Source organism: Rhinolophus sinicus, linkage group LG05, assembly GCF_036562045.2.
Source record: "Rhinolophus sinicus isolate RSC01 linkage group LG05, ASM3656204v1, whole genome shotgun sequence".
Taxonomy (NCBI): Eukaryota; Metazoa; Chordata; class Mammalia; order Chiroptera; family Rhinolophidae; genus Rhinolophus; species Rhinolophus sinicus.
In genome coordinates this window covers 40,609,391-40,630,275 of record NC_133755.1, presented here as the reverse complement: position 1 = coordinate 40,630,275, position 20,885 = coordinate 40,609,391, and the positions used below count along the sequence as shown (strand labels likewise).

The 20,885-nt window shown below is 34.4% G+C and overlaps 1 protein-coding gene across 2 annotated transcripts in view; it reads left to right on the top strand.

Annotated features, from left to right (window-relative positions):
- The first annotated feature begins 5,815 nt into the window (after positions 1-5,815).
- Positions 5,816-20,885, top strand: part of FANCL (FA complementation group L) — a 60,743-nt gene continuing 45,673 nt past the window's right edge. Inside the window, exons 1-4 of one of the 2 annotated variants that reach the window (XM_019717216.2) lie at positions 5,816-5,960; positions 15,782-15,840; positions 16,945-17,005; positions 19,384-19,440. In XM_019717216.2, the coding sequence (XP_019572775.2) occupies positions 5,868-5,960; positions 15,782-15,840; positions 16,945-17,005; positions 19,384-19,440 (270 nt within the window). In that variant the 5' untranslated portion in view covers positions 5,816-5,867. The remainder of the gene's footprint in view (positions 5,961-15,781; positions 15,841-16,944; positions 17,006-19,383; positions 19,441-20,885) is intronic. The other variant, XM_074332007.1, reaches the window with a different exon arrangement.

Genomic DNA, 20,885 nt, shown 5'->3' with positions numbered 1-20,885 from the left:
TCTCTCTTTATTACTAAAATAATCTCTTCATTAAGGCAGCCTTTAAAATTATGGTTTGTCATTCATAAACTATGTTTATTCATTTAGCTAATATCTTCTAAAACTTAAATTTGTGGCCGGCTCACTCTGAGCTTAGAACTGTCAAAGCTCTGTCTGAATAATTAATTCACTTGATAAGTGCAAACACTTTCAACTGGCTGCACAATAGAATCAGATGTGAAAATATAAATTTACTAATTCTAGGGTAATGGTTTTCAAATTTTATCTTGCATCAGAATTCTTTGTTAAGATATATAGTTGTTGAACGTGTGTTTAAAACATAGATTGCTGAGCTCTTCTCCCAGAATTAAGAGATTCAATAGGTCTGGGTTGACGTGTTCCCAGGTGATGCTGCTGCTGCTGGGCCAAGACCACACTTTGAGAACCACTAGTAAAGGATACAGCCTGGACACCTGTGTATTAAAATAGTTTCACATGGTTTTGGTGGTTAAAAGCAGTATCAGAAACTTGTAATTGAGAAGTGGTAAGGTTACGTACAACTGTTCCCTCTCATCCCTTGATTGATCAGCTTCAGTTTTTCAGAATAAAAGGGAGGGCTTTGTGCAGTTTGGTTTTTTCCCCCTTTTTGGATACACTTTTCACTTGCTTTCCTTTTGGTATTTTTGGGCAAATGGGGTTGACTAGCTTCAGGCAAAATTTCAAAATAAACAGTCATTTTTCCCTTAAATTTTTCTTTCTGCATCCTTCATCCTCCTCTTAGCAACTACTCTTTCCTAGCTCTAAGTATTTATTATTCTCTCCCTTCCCACAACCTCTAGGGTCATTGCCTTTCCAAGTTTGCATTCCCCTGTGAATGGTTCTTATCTATTCTACCACCCTTAACTGTAACCTTATTACTTGAGTAATCTTTATTAGGTGTTAGCCATCTGAGGACATTTCTTCCAGTTGCTCATCAAAAAATTTAAGGTGTTAATTTCTGTCAGTGGCTTTGGTGTGGGGATGATGTTTCCCAGGAAGAGAGTCCTTTTGTACTTTGCTGGTGAAAAGAGTTGTCTGATAACCTGGATTCCCCTATTTCACAGGAATTCAGGAGTCTTCAGGGACTTTTTGAATAACCCACTTACTTCTTTATCCTTTCTTTAGATGATGACCTCATAAATATTCTCCTGATTCTAGTCCACCCTTGTAACCCATTAACTCTTTTAGTAGACTTAAGTACTCCTTTGTTCACCTATAGTTGGGTTGCAGGTGTCAGTACTCCTTGATTTTCTGCCTGGATTGAGGCAGAAATTATTCTGGACCCACCGTGGATCTAGACTCCCTATTGGTAAAACCTATCTAACAAGGGAGTTTGCTTCTATGGAGTTTGGATAAGGTTGTAGGAGACAGGGTATTGCTTCCATATATCACCTACCAAACTCTGGTCACATAATTAAGCATTTATAGTTTATTTGTCATAAACATGTTCTTCTCAAGAGTTAAAAACTGAAAAATAATGCCAAAATTATGCACTATATGAACATTTATGAACTGTAATCTTGTATATGTTTGGATAGCAAATAGACTAGAACAAACTACTCTTTAAACTGAATCAATACTTTGCGATAATCAAATCCAAAGACCTCCCAGTAATTCTCAACTTTTCAACCATTATGTAGCATTACACACTGCTTAACATGCCTTAATCTTGAATATCTGCCCTCTTTTCTTTTCTATGACATGGTGTCATAGATAATAGGATACTGTTGTGCTGCTTTTATAGTCTTTGAGAAGACTCCTAAATGGCTATTCTTTCACTCTTCCTTAATTTTGGCATTTCCCAATGTTCTGCCTACTCAAGCAATTTCTCTCTTATTAATCTCATTAATGTTAATGGCTGGCATCCTATCTTCTTCCATTACTGATGGGAACAGAGAGAAGAAACAGCTGGGACAAAGCTGAAAATTTGGGCAATAAAATAAAGATAGATGATAATTGGAATAGTGTATTTTAAATTTAAATTTAAATTTTTAAGACTAATAATTCTCCTCAAAAAAATTAAAATATAACAGATAAGGGGAAAGTTTATTCAGACTATTACTCCCATTCCATTTCCCCCATCTCCTTCCCCAAACTAACCACTGCTAGTAATACACTGATTTTATTTAAACATAAATGGTATAGTAGTAAATGTGCCATTCTGGAACTTGTGTTTTTCACTCATCAAAATGTATAGTTCTAACATGGAAAGTAGCATTTAAATACCACTAATTTTTATGGCAAAGTGTATAAAACAAGCCGTGCTTAGAATGTTCTGAAGAGCTTGAACTTTGGTTAGAATCTGCATGCAGTTTGTCAGAATGATTTCAAAATTAAAATAATGCTGATGGTGGTAATAGTTCCTTGGCTTTCTGATCTGTAAACATATTGAGTATTCTCTGTGGACGCGAGAGTTGCGTCTTAGATTCCTATGAGTTGATGGTGGATCCTGAATACCTAAAGATAACGGTTGCATCATTGAATTAAAAAGAATCATTATATGGTATCTCATCTTGTTCCCTGGTTGTTGAATTTCTTAGGTTACAGACTTTATCAACAGGGAATGCACATTTACAAATTCAACTACCATGAAAGGTGACTTGGGTATCTTTTCCTTAAGAACTAAGATGATATCTAGCAATAAATTTTGTGAAATATCTAAGGCAAGTAAGATAGTTATGAAGACTCAGATGCAAGGAGCCAACTGTCTTTGGCTTGGCTATTAGCTACATGCTCTAAACCAGGGGTGTCAAAACTGCGGCCCGCGATCCATTTTTTATTGGCCTGCAGCAAATTCCAAAAATATATTTAGTTTACTTAAATAAACCAGGTGAGGCAATATGTACTTCACCTCGAGTGAGTTGGCCCGGCTGTTTGTTTATTTTACCGCATATGGCCCTTGGTAAAAAACGTGGAAAAAGTTTGAACACCCCTGGTCTAGTATGTATCAATGGTGGGGGTGGGGTTTGAGTATGATGAACATAGCTTATCTAGACAGGGGTACATATCTGTTCATGGAAAATTAAACTGCTACTTAAGAAGTTTCCAGAAACTTCTAAGTCCCGAAAGGAGTTTTAGAAGATGTGATAAAAGAAAGCCAAAGACTTTTAGGCTGTTAACCAAGAGCTCAGTGCAGTAAATTAGGATAGGGAAATGTAGGTTTTGTGGGTGGCCTACTTACACAGGTGTCTCCAGAACTGTATTGGCTTGGTCTCTCTCTTTGTATTTATATATGTGAACACACACACACACACACACACACACACACACACACACACCTTTGACACTGAGAAAATTACTTCCCTTTTCTGGACTTCATTTCCTTAATCTACATAATGAGGGTGTGGGGGCAGAGCCCCAGAAAGTAGTTTCCAGGCTCTCAGCCTCACATAGACAGGTGCTGGCTCAGGTAGTAAATGGCCATCAACTGTGATTGCATGGCCATCAGCTGTGGCTAGTTGGCCGTCAGCTGTAACCAGTGAGCCATTGGCCACTAATATAACTGCTGTGGCTAGGCTAGCAGAGAGAGAAAGGAAGAATGGGGGCTAGCAAGAAGATGGCAGCTGGGCTGGCAAGCGTGGATGGTGGTTTGCGGACAGTGTGGATCCAGCCTCCAGTGAGAGTATAGTGCTGCCAGAGAGAATATAGTGGTATGACTCCCCTACCTATGGCTCCGTGGGTGTTCCTTTTTGGCCTCACCATATCCTGTGTTATGTGGGGAGCGGAACCAGAGACCCCGCAGGCTGCCCTGCATGACAGAGGGTGTCAGAGTATTCAATTTTTAAGGTTGCTTTCATGAAAAATCTTTAGCTCCTGAGGAAACTATTGGGCAAAATGTTCTTCAGGCGCTTTCCTCAGAGTATGTGACTCTTTGGGAGAAAATGTTATAATTATATTAAGAAATATATTATGTTGGTAAGTCTTTTATCAAACTTTCAAAAATAAATTCATAAAAGCCCTATGGTTAAAATGAGTCATTAACAATTTTAGATTAACTTCTCCTGAGTCCTGTTTCAATGGAAAGATTATTGAATCTAAAATTTAGAAGATTGAGTTTAATCCTTATTGTACAGGTCATTGTTACTATTTAGAGCAACTTATTTAATATCTCTGAATCTTAGTTTGTGTACAAAATGGACATTATACAAAAAAATATTACCTAAGAGCACTACTATCAAAATGAAATAGCATGTGAAAGTGCTTTACAGATGCTTATAACAGAATTAAAATAAATCCCATAAAGTCTATAATAGTGCTATACAGCCCGATTATTAAGATATCATAAATGGCAACTAACTCAAAAAAATATCTTGAGAAATTCCTCCTTCCTCTTACTTCTTGTAGTACTTGTTTTTACTTTGCCTATAGGACTAATGGATATCATTTAATTTAGTAAATAGTTTACTAAATATCATTTAATTTAGTAAATAATGAGCACCTACAATGTATCATAAAATATACTAAGTGATTAGGGAGAGCCATAATTTTCAGCAGATAAGAAAGTTTCCAAAAATGTGGTATTCGAGAAGGACTTTGAAGGAAGGCTAGAGGGTTCCTGGGGAAAAACTATGGTGTGCATCATAATCACCTAGAGAGCTTGTTAAAACATGGATGCTTGGGACTCACTGCCAGAGTTTGAGATTTCCTAGGTCTGAGATACAGAGGTGAAAATTTGCCTTTCTGTAAAGTTCCCAGGTGATGCTGATGCTGTCCCTTCCAAGATTGCATTATGAGAACCACGGCTTTAGTGTAATTCATATCAAGTCACTGCTGTGGCATTCTTGTTTTTCCCTTAGCACCCAGGATACTGTGACAATTCTTGTCAAACTTCAAGAATCTTCAAGAAATCTAATTCCATTTTGAGGGCAACAGAAATGGGAGGGGGCATATGTTATTCATTTTTGCACAGCCTTTGACATAATACAGTAATGTTTTGAAAATACTAGGTCTCAAAAATGTTATGCACTGAATCTGATTGGAGCACCAAATAATCATGTAATAAATATCAGTAAGTTCCTTATTTAATCAACCCTTAGCAAAAGGGAATACGTGATTATCATCCCTAAGTTAGAAAAATGTATAAAATGGTTGTCAAAGAAAAATTAACTTTGGTTCATCAAGTCCATCAGCAATCTTTCCTCACGTTTTGTCTTAGATACCTGTGAGTGCAGTGTATCAGAACTCAGTCTGGTGTTGACATGAGTTAGGATCAAATACATACATATTTGTGTGTCTCAAATACAATAACATATGGTTAAACTTGGTAAGCCACAGAACTGTTATACTGTATGTGATATATTGAATGGATTATAATACATTATGTAATATGGTCATATACAGAATACATAATTCAGTATGCTGCGGGCATCCAGGCGACCCTGTAGAACAGGCCAACAGATTGATTACAGTGAAAAAGGGGAGGTGAGGCAGGTTCAACATGAAAGAAGTATTACAACACGCAGACTATAAAAACACATCTTATACTGGGAGAAATCCAGCTCCAAAATTGGAGCAGTCGTATTTCAATAAAATCAAACAAAATCACCTCAAGTGTTCTTGGAACAGCCAAGGCTAGAATGATTTTGTTCAGTCAGATCTGTGAACCTGAGAACAATCTTCCCTCCCCTTTCTTGTTGAGGCCAAGGCTGTTCTCTTAATGAGCCACCTCTACTTAAACTGGGCCGGAGCCCAGGTGACCTCCCTACCTCTAGACCTTCCTTTCCGACCATGGAATCCTCGACACTTCTTCCCGCCAAGGCTCGAGTTTCCGCTTCTCCGCTGCCCGGGCGCAGGCGGGACTACGCATGTGCAGAGCCCTAAACCCCCCACGGCCCCACTGACAGCGAACCATGGAGACGCCCGCGAGCTTGATGCAGCAGTGCCCATTGCTTCTGCCCCAAAACCGGGCGAAAACCGTGTATGAAGGATTCATTACGGCACAGGTACTCGCCCCGGTGTTGCTTTCTCGCTAGGAGAGCCTCTCTCTTGCGGCACAGCTCCACCCTTGGAAGTCTGTGACCGGAGGGGTTAGGAGCAGGAATTGAGAGGGGCGGCACTTAATGACTCCTGGTAGACTAGAGGTTTGTTCCTCGCCGCCGCCTCCATGTCTGGGCCAGTGTAACTGCACCAGATGTAACTGCCGGGAGACCCGCGCGCGCGCGCGCGATGTGAGGGGGGCGGGGGCGGGGCAGAAGGCCACGCCCCTTCCTCCTCTCTGAGTTTTACCTCCCTCTTAATACAGCGTCTGCTCCACATTTAAACTGTTCTTCTTCTTCTTCTTTTTTTCTTTTTTGCAAATTATTGGCAACCTCTATTCTCACTAACCATGACCTTCACGATGGTTGGTGGCAGTTCACGGGAATCTGTGCTAATTATATTGGTGTTTCCTGTAGAAAGAACATTTTGGCTCTCTGTCAAGTCATGTGTACCAAACACATCCAGTTGAGATATTTTGTAGGAAATCTTGATAAAATTAATTATCTTTGCTGATTCCAAGTACTCTCTCTTCTGGACTTTATTACGTATAGTACACACGTGGAGGGCTTTGAAGTTTACAAAGCTCTTTCCAAGTACACGATCTCACTTAATCCTTAGCTCTTTGAGGCAGAAATTAAAAAAAAAAAATTCACGTTTTATAGTTGAGTAAATCAATACATGAGAAAATGGAGAGGTTCAGTTGCTTCTTCCTGATTGCAACAGAATCCCTTAAACTCAGGCTGTTTGCACGTCTGGATTTTTCCTCTCTGCATTTGCACCAAGATACTTTAGAATTTTGAGTATAGACTTTGGTTCCCTGACCATTATGCTAAACATCGGTACCCTATCTAGCACACATTCTCTTTGAGGATAGGGGCTGTATCCTAGACATTACCATGTTTTGAAGTGTTAAAACATATAATCTTCAAAAATAGTGAATTATCAAATTCACTTGCTAAATGAAACTTTTACCTACCACTAGGAATATTAGGTGCTGAACAGTTTGAGATTAAGTTGCAGACAGTTCTCTTTTATTCCTTAACATTTCAGTGTATACAGGAGAACAACAACACACTTACATAACCACAGTAGTTATTAAAATCAGGAAATTTAATTGTGATAGATACATAATACCATTATCTAATCTGGAGTACAAATTCAATTTTTTTAATGTTGCAATTACCTATTTTATACTCCTTCCCAGTCACTTACCATTCGATGTAAGATCTTGCATTGCATTTAGCTGTGTATCTTTAACATGGAGCAGTTTCCTTAGTCTTTGTTTTTCATGAACTTGACAGTTTTTAAGAGCACAGGTTGGTTATTAGGTAGAGTGTCCGTCAATTTGGGTTTGACTGATGTTTCCCCATCAAGTTCAGGTTATGCACTTTTGGCAGAGATGATGCCACAGAAAGATTGTTACCTCTGATGACCTGTTTAAAGTGGCATCTGCCAGATTTTCCTTTTGTAATTAAGTACTTTTAGGAAGTTACTTTGAGGCATCAAACTCTCTCTCTCTTACTCTCTCTCTTATTCTCTCTCGCTCACACACACACACACACACTCACACACCCACCCCACATACACCCCAGTTATTGCCTCTATTGACTTGCTTGAGTCAGTTAATACAGTGATGGTTGACAAATGATGATTTTCTAACTCTATCATTTCTTCATTTGTTCTATGTTAATTAGCATTCTATGATAAGGAGTAGTGTTACTTTATTTTCCATTTATTTATATCAGAATGGGCTCATGGATTTTAAAAATAATTCATTTAATAGATTATAATCATTACTTATTTATTTTGATGCTTACTTAAATTGTCTCAGATTTGGCCAATGAGAGCACATTTTTATCGATACAAGTTTTTAAGGCTTTGCATTTTCTTCTGATCACTGTTTTAAAAATAGATCTTGGCATGTAATATTTTATTGTTTTTTAGAACTTACATGATTGTAGTTGGTAGTTCCTCTGTATCCAGGAGTTATTTAATGGAATATTTAAACATTTTCTCATGGAAGATCTTTTTTTGATTTTTAATTTCATAATTTTTAGTTTTATTGCATTGTGATTGTGTGATTGTAAAACTTCTACTCTGGAACTTATTGATCCTTTTTTTTTTTGTGAGTCATCCATGTATGATTTAATATGAGGGTTTTTGTTTTCTCTATTATCAGGTTATTCCTCTCCTCTTGAGTGAACTTTGGTAGTTTTTTTTTTTTTTTATTCTTCTTCTTCAAGGACTTCATTTCATCTAGGTTTTTAAATTTATTGGCTTAAAAATTATATATAATACTATATCATCATTTTAATGTCTTTAGGTTCTATAATGATACTCCCTAAATTGGTTATCTTTTGCTACATATCTAATTTTTCCAAACCTTAGTGGCTTAAAACAACAAATATTTATTATCTCACCTTTTCTAAATATCAGGAATTCAGAGTGACTTAGCTGGATGGTTCCGGACCAGTGTTTCTCATGAACTTGCAATGATGTTGACCAGGATGTCAGTTATCTAAAGGCTTGACTAGAGCTCAAAGATTTGCTTCTAAGGTTGCTCTTTCCCACATATGGGCTGGAGGCCTCAGTTTTTTTTATTGCTCTTGATTAGAAGACCTCAGTTCTTCACCACATGGACCTCTATAGTGTCGCTTGATTGTCATCACAACATGGTAGCTAGGTTCCCCTGAGTGAGTGATTTGACAGAGATCAAGCAGAAAGCTGCACAGTGCCTTTACTCCCCGCCTCTGAAGTTACACATATTTGCTTCTCCTTTATTCTGTTAGAAGCAAGTCTCAAACCCAGTCCATAATCAAAAGGAGAAATGAGGCACCAGATCTTAAAAGTAGAAGTGTCAAAGAAATTATGGATATATTTTGTAGATACCTCTTGTCCCCATTTGTATTATTAGTATTTTGTGTCTTTTTTCTTCCCCCCCCCCCAATGTATCAAGATATAGAGGCTTATAAATTTTATTGATCTTTTCAAAGAACTATTTTTGATTTCATTGATTTTTCTCTATTTTCCTATTTCATTGATTTCTGATCTTAATTTCCTAGTTTCTTTAGGTGGAAGACTAGGTTATTGATATTTTTGAGAGTTTTCTTTTATAATATATATGTTTAGTGCTATGAATTTTTCTTCAAGCACTGCTTTAGCTGTGTTTAACACAAATTTTGGTATGTGGTATTCTTTTTTCAGTTCAAATTCTTGTTAATTTTTTTCTTTGACTCATGAGTTACTTAGAAGAACAATATCTTTCTAAATGATTTTCCAGATACTTTTTAATATAGATTTATAATTTAGTAACAGAACATAATTTGTATGATTTGAATGCCTTTAAATTTATTGGAACTTTATTTTATGGCCTTGATTATGGTCTATCTTTGTAAATGTTCTGTGTATACTTGAAAAGAATGTGTATTCTGCTGCTATTGTGTCGAGTATTCTGTAAATGTCAGTTAGGTCAAGTTGATTCATAATGCTATTCAAATTTTCTACATCCTCACTGATTTTTCTGTCTATTCTGTTAATGAAAGGGGTTATTGAAATCTCCAACTCATAATTTATTTTTCAATTTTTACTTTAATTTCTATCAGTTTTTGTTTCATATATTTTGAAGTTTTTAAATTAGGTACATAAATTTTAGGATTGTTACGCATTCCTAATGAACTGATTCCTTTATGATTATGAAATGACCCTTTCTGTCCCTGGAATCTGTATTTTCTGGTATTAATATAGTGACTCTGTCTTTCTCTTAATTAGTGTTGGCGTAGTTTATCTTTTCCATTCTTTATTTTATGCTTATTTGTGTCTTTATATTTAAAGTGTATTTCTTTTGGCCTTGCTTTTTTATTCAATCTGACAACCACTTACATTTAATATAATTACCGATGTGGTTGGGTTTAAATCTAGTATCTTACTGTTTGTTTTCTGTTTGTTCCATGTGTTCCTATTTATCTTTTTCCTATTTTTCTGTAATTTACATTGAGTTCTTTTTTTCTGATTGCACTTATCTCTTCTGTCAGCTTATTAGCTGTGTTTTTTTTCCCCTAAGTAGTTGCTTTAGGGTTTATAGTCTACATTTCAAATCTGTCATTGTTTACCTTAAGTAATAATAGGATTCCATTTTATATGTACTATTGGTTTATCAGCTATATTATTTTTATCTCTCTTGTTTAGTATTTGCTCTAGGGTTTACAATATGCGTCTTTAACTTATCCTAATCTTTCAAGTATGCCACTTCACTTCCTTTTAATATAAGAATCGTACAACAATATACTTCTATTTCTCATTTCTTGGCTTTTGTGCTATTGTTGTCATATATTTCTATTTATCTTATAACCTTTGCAATACGTTGTTAATTTTCTTTTAAACAGTCAATTATCTTTTTTTTAAAAATTAATATACTTAATTTTCAAGAACAGTTTTAGAGTTACGGAAAAATTGAGCAGATGGCACAGAGTTCTCATATGCCATCCTCTTTACCACACAGTTTGTTCTATTATTAACATCTTACATAGTACGGTACTTTTGTTACAATTAATGAACCAATAATGGTACATTATTATTAACTCCATGCAGATTTTATTCAGATTTTAACTTTATGCAGATATTTTTAGTTTTTACCTAATAACTTTTTTCTGTTCCAGGATCCCATCCAAGATACCACGTTATCATGTTCTAGGCTTCTCTTGACTGTAATGGATTCTTAGACTTGCCTTAGTTTTGATGACCTTAACATCTTTTATGATTATGAAATGATGTTCTTTATTGAGGAGTACTAGTTAAGTATATTGTAGGATACTCTACTGGATTTTCTCATGATTAGACTGGGGTTATGGGTTTTTGAGAAGAACATTACAGTTTACTGTTTCATTGCATCATATCAAGGGTACATACTATCAATATAATTTATGACTATTGATGTTGACCTTGATCACTTGTCTGAAGTAGCATTTGTCAGGTTTCTCTACTGTTAAGTTCCTCTTTTTTCCCCACTTTCTTTTTCTTTTTTTGTTTTTAGAGGCGGTCACAGCTTACAATGGCCCATGTGGGAATCGAACTGGCAACCTTGGTGTTATTAGCACCATGCTCTAACCAACTGAGCTAACTGGCCACCCCCTTTACCCACTTTCTATACTGTACTCTTTAGAAGGATATCACCATGATCAGCCCCATTGAGGATCCCCCTTCTTTAAAGTGGAGTTTCTATGTAATTTATTATATGGAATGAATTCTGTATGGGAGATTAGCTTAACTCTATTCAATTATTTATAACATTATAGACTCCTGGATATTTATTTATACTTTGGATTATAATACATTACTACTTTATTTGTTGCTCAAATTGTCCCAGCTTTGGCACAGTTAATTATTCTTTAAAGAGATTTTGAATATAAGAAAAAAGTCTTTTATATTTACCTACGTATTTAATGTTTCTGGTACTCTTTATTGTATGTCCAGCTTTTCATCTCGTTTCATTTACTTTCTTTCTGAAGTCCTTTAACATTTCTTGTAGGTGTATCTGCTACTGATGAATTCTTTCAGTTGTTTTATGTCTGAAAAATTGTTAATGCTTTTGAAAGATGCTTTCACTGGGTATAAGATTCTAGGTTGACTGTTTCTTTTAGTACTTTAAAGATGTTGCTTCACTGTCTTGAATTATTTTTTATGAGAAATCTTGACTCTGATCTTTACTTGTACCAAATGTGTTATTTTTCTTTGGCTACATTAAGATTTTTCTTTTTAATCATTGATTTCTGTCAATTTATGATGTACCTTGGTGTAGTTTTCTTCATGTTTTTCCTCTATAGGGTTTGTGGAGTTTTTTTGCATCTGTGAGTATGTATTTTTATTGAATTTGGAAAAACTTCAGCCATTATTTCTTCAATTTTTGTTTGTTTGTTTGTTTCTTGCTTTCTCTTCCCTGTATTGGGGACTCCAAATACATGAATGTTAGGCCAACTGTAAGTTGTAGCATAATTCACTGATCGTCTGTTCATTTTTATTTTTTTTTTCTTCCTCAGTCCCTCTGTTTTATTTTGGATGCTCTATTCCTGTGTTTCAGGTACACTGATATCTTCTTTTGCAAGGTTTAATCTGCTATTAATACGATCTAGCATATTTTTCATCTCAGACATTGTATATTTTCAATTCAGGTGTTATATCTTTCCTGTGTCTGTTTAGCATACTCATGCTTTTCTCTACTTTCTTGGACATACATAATTATAAGTGCTTAAAAATTTTAAAGCAGTTCTATCATCTGCCATTTTTGTATTTGTTTTTCTTGATTTTTCTCTTCATTGTGAATATTATTGCCCTGCTTCTCTGTATACCTGGTATACTTTCATTGAATGCCAGGCATTGTGCATTCTATCTGTTGAGTGCTAGATATTTTTATTCTCTTAAACATTCTTGAGATTTGTTCTAAGCTGTAGTTAAATTACTTGGCAATAGTTTGATCTTTTCAAGATTTGCTTTTCACTTTGTCAGGCAGGAGCAGAACAGACTTTAGCCTGGACTGGCTCTACCTTTTGCTCTACCACTCTTCTGAGTACTCTCATTCGATGGCTCTTATAATACAAGAGTTTCTACTTTGACTGGTTAGAACATGACTACTCTCAGCCTTGTGTGAGCTCCAAGATTGTTTTGTAGGCTCCAGTCTCATGATTCCCCAGCTTTAGGTGGTTTTCTCACATCCATGCAGCAGACAGTATTAAAGACTTGTCTCCCTTTGAGGAATCCTTTGAAATTCTTTAGGTTTACTCTCTGTACTTCTTTTTCTCCATATATTAGGTTGGTGCAAAAGTAATTGTGGTTTAAAAGATTAATAATTGCAAAAACCTCAATTACTTTTTCAGCAATCTAATATTTCTCTCATCTTTGGTACTGTACCTTTTGAATTCTGCATGCCTTGGCCTCACCTAACTCACCTCTGTCTTCTCAAATCAGGGAGAATGTTGGCCTGTATTTGGTTTTCCACTCTTGCCGTGCAGCCTGAAAATTCTTCTGGTTGTAAGTCTGAACACCTACAGAGATTTTTTTCATTTGTTTCCCTTCTTTTAAGGATCACTGTCCTGCAATGCCTATTGTTTGATGTCTGAAAACCAGTATTTTATACATATTTTGTCCAGTTTTTTTAGTTAATGTGGGAAAGTAAATCCTGTCCCTCTTATTCCATCATGGCTAGAAGCAGAAATTCCCTTTCAGTTTCTTAAAAGTTCTATTCCATTGTTGCTTTTTTATAAATTTTGCTTTGAGTGGTCTGATGCGAAACCTATTTTGTTTCCCATATAAGTTATTTGATCTTTTTCTTAGAAGCTATGCACTTTTCCCCTAATTTGTAAAGCCCGTTTATTAAGATATGTCTCAGAGTGGATCGTTATGAGTCACTTCACATGTGTCCATTTGTCTTCAGGATGTGAATTTCCAGAATGTATGTTTGGATTATAGTTTTAAATGTTCTTTTCGACTATTTTGTTTTCCTTTTCAAATTCTCCAGTTACTTGTATACTGGATTTTCTTTGATTGTTGTCCATTTCGATTCCTTTTCTCTGATAGTCTTTAATGTTTTTCTCATTTGACAATTTTCTTGCTTCTATTTTGCCTCCTCTGAAATTTTTATTTTACTCTATTCTTTCTCAAGCACCTATTAATTTATTCTTCCATTTTAATATCATTTTCTCTTTTTCTTAGTTTTTTTTACAATTTCTGTTCTTAGTTTTTGAATTTCTGAATCTGGGTATAAATGCTCACTTAATATATATAATTCAGTATTGTAATTTGTTTATGACTTGTGGTTTTTGTTTGCATGGTGGATTGTCATCACCTGAAATGTTTTGTCTCATGGTAGCTGGGCATGAAGATAATATCTTTGAGTTTGTGAACAGTTTGGCTGTTTGCAATAGTTTTAAAATTCCTAATTCAAGAATACCCACATCTGTTGGTGAAGCAAAATGCTGTTTATTTAATGGAGATTTTTTTGGTAGTGCCGACGGAGGCGTTGAGTGTTTTTATTTTGTTATAAGATCCTAAGTTTCCCATGCTTACTTTTTCCTCCTAACACCCAGTTTGCAAACAATGTCTCTACCTGCCTTTTTACCATCTTTTATTCCTACATTTCTTTTCCAAGATGAGCTCCTTGACTTTTGTGTGTTCATATTTAGTCCTCTCGCTGTGTTCTACCAGATTCCGATCTACTAGAACTCTTTATTAGTTTTGTACTTGGTCCAGTCCCCTTTCAACTCTTCCATTCATTTTTTTTCTGAACCCCCAACTTTCTGGGAGACCAGAGTGGAAACCACTGGAAAGTAGTTTATATTTTTATTCCTGCAGGTAATTTGTAGTTTATGGGTGTTCTTTGCTTTCTGATTTTGCTGAAGAGATGGGATGTTTGTGGTTTTATTTGTTCTTACTATTGATCTATATAGTTTTTTTGGAGGATGTGTAGAGAGATTCACATTTAGGCAACTTTTGTTCCCTATAAGCCTGGGAAATCTTCTTGAGAGCAATTAGCTAAAAACTAATTTAGATATTTTCTTGAATCAGAAAAATATGATGGCATGTGATACAGCATTTGACCTTTTAAAATGGTGGTATTTTGCAAATAAGGACTTTGGAATTTCATTCTTCCAGATAACAGATCAGTAGAGTAGTTTTACTATTTTTCATGTAAATTTTGAATTCCAGATTGTTCTTACACCTATGTGTGGGATGTCTATAAAGTTAGGTTAAAGTTACTACATAATACCTTTTAGTGCTTTAATGAAATAGTGAATTATTGTTACTTGACCTTTTGAAAAGGTCAGTAGTACATTTTGTTTCATTTTTTTAAAGGACATTTAAATGTAATGAAAGTCAGAACTGTAATATTACCATGAAAGTAAAGGTTATGGGGTACATTTAATTGTGTTCCTCTGTTTTTGAAACTGCTTTGAGGGAGACTGTGTTAAAATTCTCGTGGTAATTGTTTCTCGAGAATTTTATTACTCTTTTTCATTTTATACTGTTGGAGTAAAAGATTATATTTGTTTGTCTTTTTCTGCTTACCTTTACTCAGATTTCATGTGTTTTATCCTATTTAAGGTACAAAGTTTAAGCTGCTTACTCCTTCACTCTCTCAAAGTAAAACTGAATATATTTCTTAGAGAATAGTCCTTCCTTCCTTAGACTCTTGAGTAAAATTTGGTATATTTAAATGTGTAGCTAGTGAATATTTAAATTAAAAGAAATAATTTTATATGTTAGCTATATTATTTATTAAAGGCCTGTGAGTGGGGGAGAATTAAATATATTCTGATTTATGAAAATATTTCTCTCTCTATTTAGAGTAAATATATTTTCATTTTATTAAAATTTAGAAAATTGAATCCTATAATATATTATATTCTTATTTTACATTGTGATTTTTTTCTTCCATGTTCAAAGCAATTTGAAGGAATTTTCTTTTTCATACATTTATTTTCTAAGAATAACATTGAAATTTCTTTATGTCTTCTGTCACAGTTTTTTAATTTCTTGTGTTTATGTGAGCGGCTTTCTCTTTAAAAGCAAAGTTCTTTATTAATGTTTTGATTTCCCAATAATTACAAATTATCCAACAGTTATTTTCTCTCAAATGCAATATTCTGTTGCTTGTATTTTAACACATATAAAGATTTGGATAAAGTTTCCTTTTAGAAAAGAAAGAAAGCATTGCCTTTTCTATGTGATTTTTAGCCTTAAGTGAACTCATAATACTAAATGAAAGATGAAAATTTGAACCTTTAAATATTTTCCACAGGGAAGAGATTTCCACCTTAGAATATTGTTGCCTGAAGATTTACAACTGAAGAATGCAAGGTGATGATGTGGTGTTTTGTTATATACATGCATCTTTGTGGGATGGGCAGTCAGTTAATCTTGTGTAAACTGATTCTAGTCATTAGAGTTTTGCCTACAATGCTTATTAGTCAGTTAACCGGAAACATTTCTGATTTTCCCGAATCAGTGTGCATTTGTAAATGATTTTCCCTAGTGCTGAACTGCTTTTCAAAGGTGACACATTTATTCTCCAAATTTTGTTTTTCACTTAAAGCAGTAAATAGCAATTGTGTAAACTTTACTAATAAATGCTGAACTGAATTATAAAGAGGGAGTACAAAAGAATTAGAAAGTTAACATATTAAGCAAAAGTTAACATATTAAGGAGAAAAACATAGCAAAAGGTAAGTTAAGGACTGAATTGAATTGATGTGGCCAAGTTGGTGGCAAGGGACGAGTTGGTGGCAAGGAACAGAAAGCATATTTGGAGATAGATTTCTTATGGGCAGATGAATGAGCTACTCTGCCACCAAGAGAGGAGTTAGTGGTGAGAATGGGAGTTTGCAGACCAAGAAAGGAGGGAATCATGATGGTTTGAAAAGGCCAAGTTTGGGAAAATTCAGGGAGGCCTCCTACTACTAGGTAAGTGAAAGTGGTTCTTAGAAGAGGTACTTACCTGGCAAAGGTGAGTCAGATGAACATTAATTTACCACTTCTTACACAATTAAAGTATGTATCCTTTTAGTTATATTACTCTGGAATTGGAAGATTATATTGCTGCATATACTTTCTCAAATACAGGTTCTGTATATTATGATCAAAACTGTTGGTTTTCCTTAATCTCCTTGGAGAATAATCTAGTTCAATAGGAAACTTTGCTTTGGGTATGTTAAAATTTTAAAAAGATGTACTGTTTGCATATTATTTACTGATTGCAATTATTTATATTTTGAAATAAAATTAGTACTGACAGTGTGAAGACCAGACTTTCAACTCTGTAAGCGGTAAAAGTTTTATTAATCTCTCAGAATTATGTTTATGTCGTTCTTTTCAACATACGTGCATGTTTGTGTTACCCATAGATATAAGTTTTTTCCTTTTAATTCTGAACAATGAAATTATTTTATTCCATTAAAATTTTAGATTACTATGTAGTTGGCAGCTGAGAGCGATACTTAGTGGTTACCATCAAATAGTACAACAGGTAAGTTCTTTAAACAGTTTATGTTTTAAGCAAGGGTAAGAAATTACTAAATTTACTCATTTTTAAAAGACCTGCTTTGCAGAATATTGTAACAAACTAGTAGTTGCTGAATTTTGTAGGTTTCATCTCTATGAAATATTTTTAGGATCCATGCATTATATAAAATGCTTTCTTTGTCAGAATCCTTAGCACATCTCCAGGCAGAATTTGTGTTTAAACTGATTTCTATCCTTGAGACTGTAGGGTTTTCAAATGTATTCACCCTTAATCCGTATCCATCACTTTTTGAGTGATTTCTTTTTTTTTTTTTTTCTGCTGAGATAAAATAGTGATGGTGTAAAAAAATCTTAGGACTCATTTAAGGAGTCGTAGGATGCCTGTGGCAAAAAAAGGGATTGTAGTTCCAGATTAGTAACAGAAAAGGTGTGGTGGGTTTCACTTAGGATCGTGAACACATATGTAATGAGTACATGTAAAGGCAGCATGGTTGAGATATAGGCAGGATTCTTTTATTTTTTATTATTTTATAACTGGAAGTTTGTACCTTTTGACCACCTTTATCCATTTCGCCTACCCCTACACCCCAATTTAGTTATTCTTAATGTTTAGGTTCCTCTACCTGGAAATTCCTTTAAATATTAGAGCAACTTAAAAACAAACAAACATACAAACAAAAACTGTTACTAAAGCAACCGAAAAAAATGAAATGCCTCTTACAGAAAAACGAATGTAAGTAGAATCTTGTTTCCTTTGTATGTTCCCAATTTCCTATATTTTCTTTATGTTAAAGTCAGGTTATTATGTATGATAACTAACAATGACAGTCACTCTTACATAAAGCATTACTGAACCACAAAGAAATAATAGGAGATGAACTATTTGATTTGTTGGATGTAGGCTATCATTACTGGCAGTATAGTTACAACAGTTTTTTAAGGGGATGTGTAAATTATTTGTTTTCTGTCTATTGCCCCCTCCCCATCTTGTGACTGATTGTTTATATTGTATACTAAAGTTTAAGAAATGAATTTATTGAGAAATTTAAGTAACCTGAAAAAACTTGCTAATAAAGACTAAGTATAATAATAAGATCTGTTTTTCTCCACCAATTCACCAAGAGGCTTCCTAGAAAAAGTCCCAGTTACTGTTTTATCTCCTTGCTGTCCAGCTGGTCTTGTAGAACCCAGTATTAGTTTGAGTGTTTGTTTTATTCCAAAGTCCAGGTGAATATTACTATTATTGTATCATTTTTAACTAGTAAATATGGGTTGGGGCTGGGGGGGTCAGCAGTCTTTTTCTGTGAAGGGCTAGATAGTAAATTTTTCAGCCTTCATGGGCCATAAGATCTCTTTTGCAGCTACTTAACTGCCCTTATAGCACCCAAGCAGCCATGACAAGAGATAAAGGAATGGCATAGCTACATTTCAGTACAACTTTCTTTACAAAAGCAGGCGTTGGCTGGACTTAGCCTCTGGGCTGTAGTTGTAGACCCTTGATATAATTTATTATTCATATCTAGTAAACTGGGGGGAGGGGAAGGATACTGTGTACAAGAAGGAAAAGTCAAAGATTTTGTTTTATAAACATGTGCCCATTGAAAACTATATTAAGATGTGAGTCATGTCTCATACATTGTTGAAATATCTTAGATTATTATTTTTTGTGTCTAAAAAGAGTGAACAAATTCAAATACATTGACTTTGTTCAGAACTGTGTGGCTGTAGTACAGTACATCACAAAAAGTAACAAATCTAGAGTATTTTGATTCCAAGAAGAGAAATAATATAGTTTTATAATTCTTAAGTATTTATTCTACTTTAGAAGGTTTTTTTTGCATTTTGTTATAATAGATTTACTTATTGAAAGATTGACTCCTTTTGAATTAATATGGGTTAATTGTGAAAGGACAAAAATAATTATGGGTGGTCTTTAAGGTCAAGAAAAAAATGAAAATAGACAGTATTGTTGATGAATAATTGTTCATTCATTGCTCTAACTAGATTTTTAAAAATTGTATAGATTTGTCTGTTTTTTTATAGTTTATGCTCCTATTTCCACTTAAAAAAAAATGATGTGATTTGCTAAACTTGACTGTAATCAGTGCTGAAGGAACAGAGGAGTGTGTGAGGTTTTAGTGACATTCTTACGCAATTCAGTATATCTCACCAGAGTAGATTTTAGGGCTTTAATTACTCTTTCAAAATAAAATTGGTAGGAATAGTAGGGATGATGACCAGTACTCCAATTCTTATACTTTTATGATGTAGACATAGTTAATATTTTTTCATATAAACATGGACCTGTATTTTATTTCAGTTTTAGTGCATGGAATATTCATTGTAGAAGTGAAATTAATTGGAAATGTTGTTTTGATCTAGAGAATGCAGCACTCTTCTGACTTAATGACCTTTATGATGGAGTTGAAGATGGTTTTGGTAAGTATTTGTTTGCTAACGCTGTTACCATATTCTGTAAGTCTTGATTATTTTTGTAATTCCTTTAAAAACTAACATGATTAGAATTTAAAACTTCTCAACTCCCAGACATTTAATATTTTTTTTTATTGTGTGCATAAATATGGATGGTACTTTTCTTGAACTGCATGAGGGACAGAACTGTGTATAAGAACCAGCTTGATTATATAATAAACTGGGTACACTTGAAACTAGTCTTAGGCAGGTGGTGAAGAAATAAAATATAGTGCTGGTCTGTGAGAGAATTGAACATCAACGGAGAGATTGGATAGTCACACATGAAGATATACAATGTATAAACAATTTTGTGTAAAGCTGCAGATTATTGCAAAACTAGTTAGGCTTCATTACATACATATAGTGTCATACACTGGTTATTCAGTTAATCAGTGATGCATAATATACTTGATTATTTATCCTGTAGATATTATTATTTTTTTAATTTTTTGTTATGCAAGTTTTTAACATAAACCAAAGAAGAGGGAAGGCTAATATGTATACCCATGGGGCCATGACCTAACGTCAACATTTTGCCAGTCATACATTTTCCCCTATTTGTTTAGGAGAAAGGGACTGGAGTATTTTAAAGAAAAACCTGGACATTGTGTACATTCCTCCATAAATATGTCATTATGTATCTTTAACAGCTAAGTGTTTTTGATCTGTCTTTACATATGCTATAATAACCCCAACAAAGTTAGTGATAATTCCCTATCGCTGTTTTGTTTGTATAAGTATGCAAACAAGATCCATACAGTATATTTAGTTGATGTATCTCTTAAGTGTCTTAATTTATAGCAGCTCCTCCTCTTTCCCAAACCCTATTTTTTTTACATGCCATCTGCTAGATTATGTGTCCTATAAAATTTCCCACATTCTAGATTTGGTTTATTAGATATTTGTGGTATCTTTTAACATATTCTTCTACCTTTTTTTTTTTTGTAATTTGACAGATCTAGAGGTCCACATAGAGTTTGGTTTATTTGTTCTGCTAATAATACTTTGTGCTCTGTACTACTTATATTGCATCAGGAGGTGTAGTGTGTCTGATAGTTCGTCCTTCAGTAAACTTAAGATTGATTAATAGGTTTAGATCCATCCAATAATAAGTTTCCCGTCAACCTATCACCTAATGATTTTTAGCATCCAATGACGGTCATTACCTACATCCACTATTTCTTTAGAGGTTACAAATGGTGGTTTTTAAAAGTTCCATCATCTACTTTTATTAGCTGAAAGTCTTCCATAGAGAAGAACTTCCCCTCATCAGCTATTTGGTTAATTTGAGGTATAGCTCATACTGGAGAGATAGGATAAGTGCTCATTTCTTTTCCTTTTTTATTTTTATTTTTTTAAATCAGTTTTTAGAGCAATAGTTGGTGCCTAGAAACTCTCAAAGGGAGCTA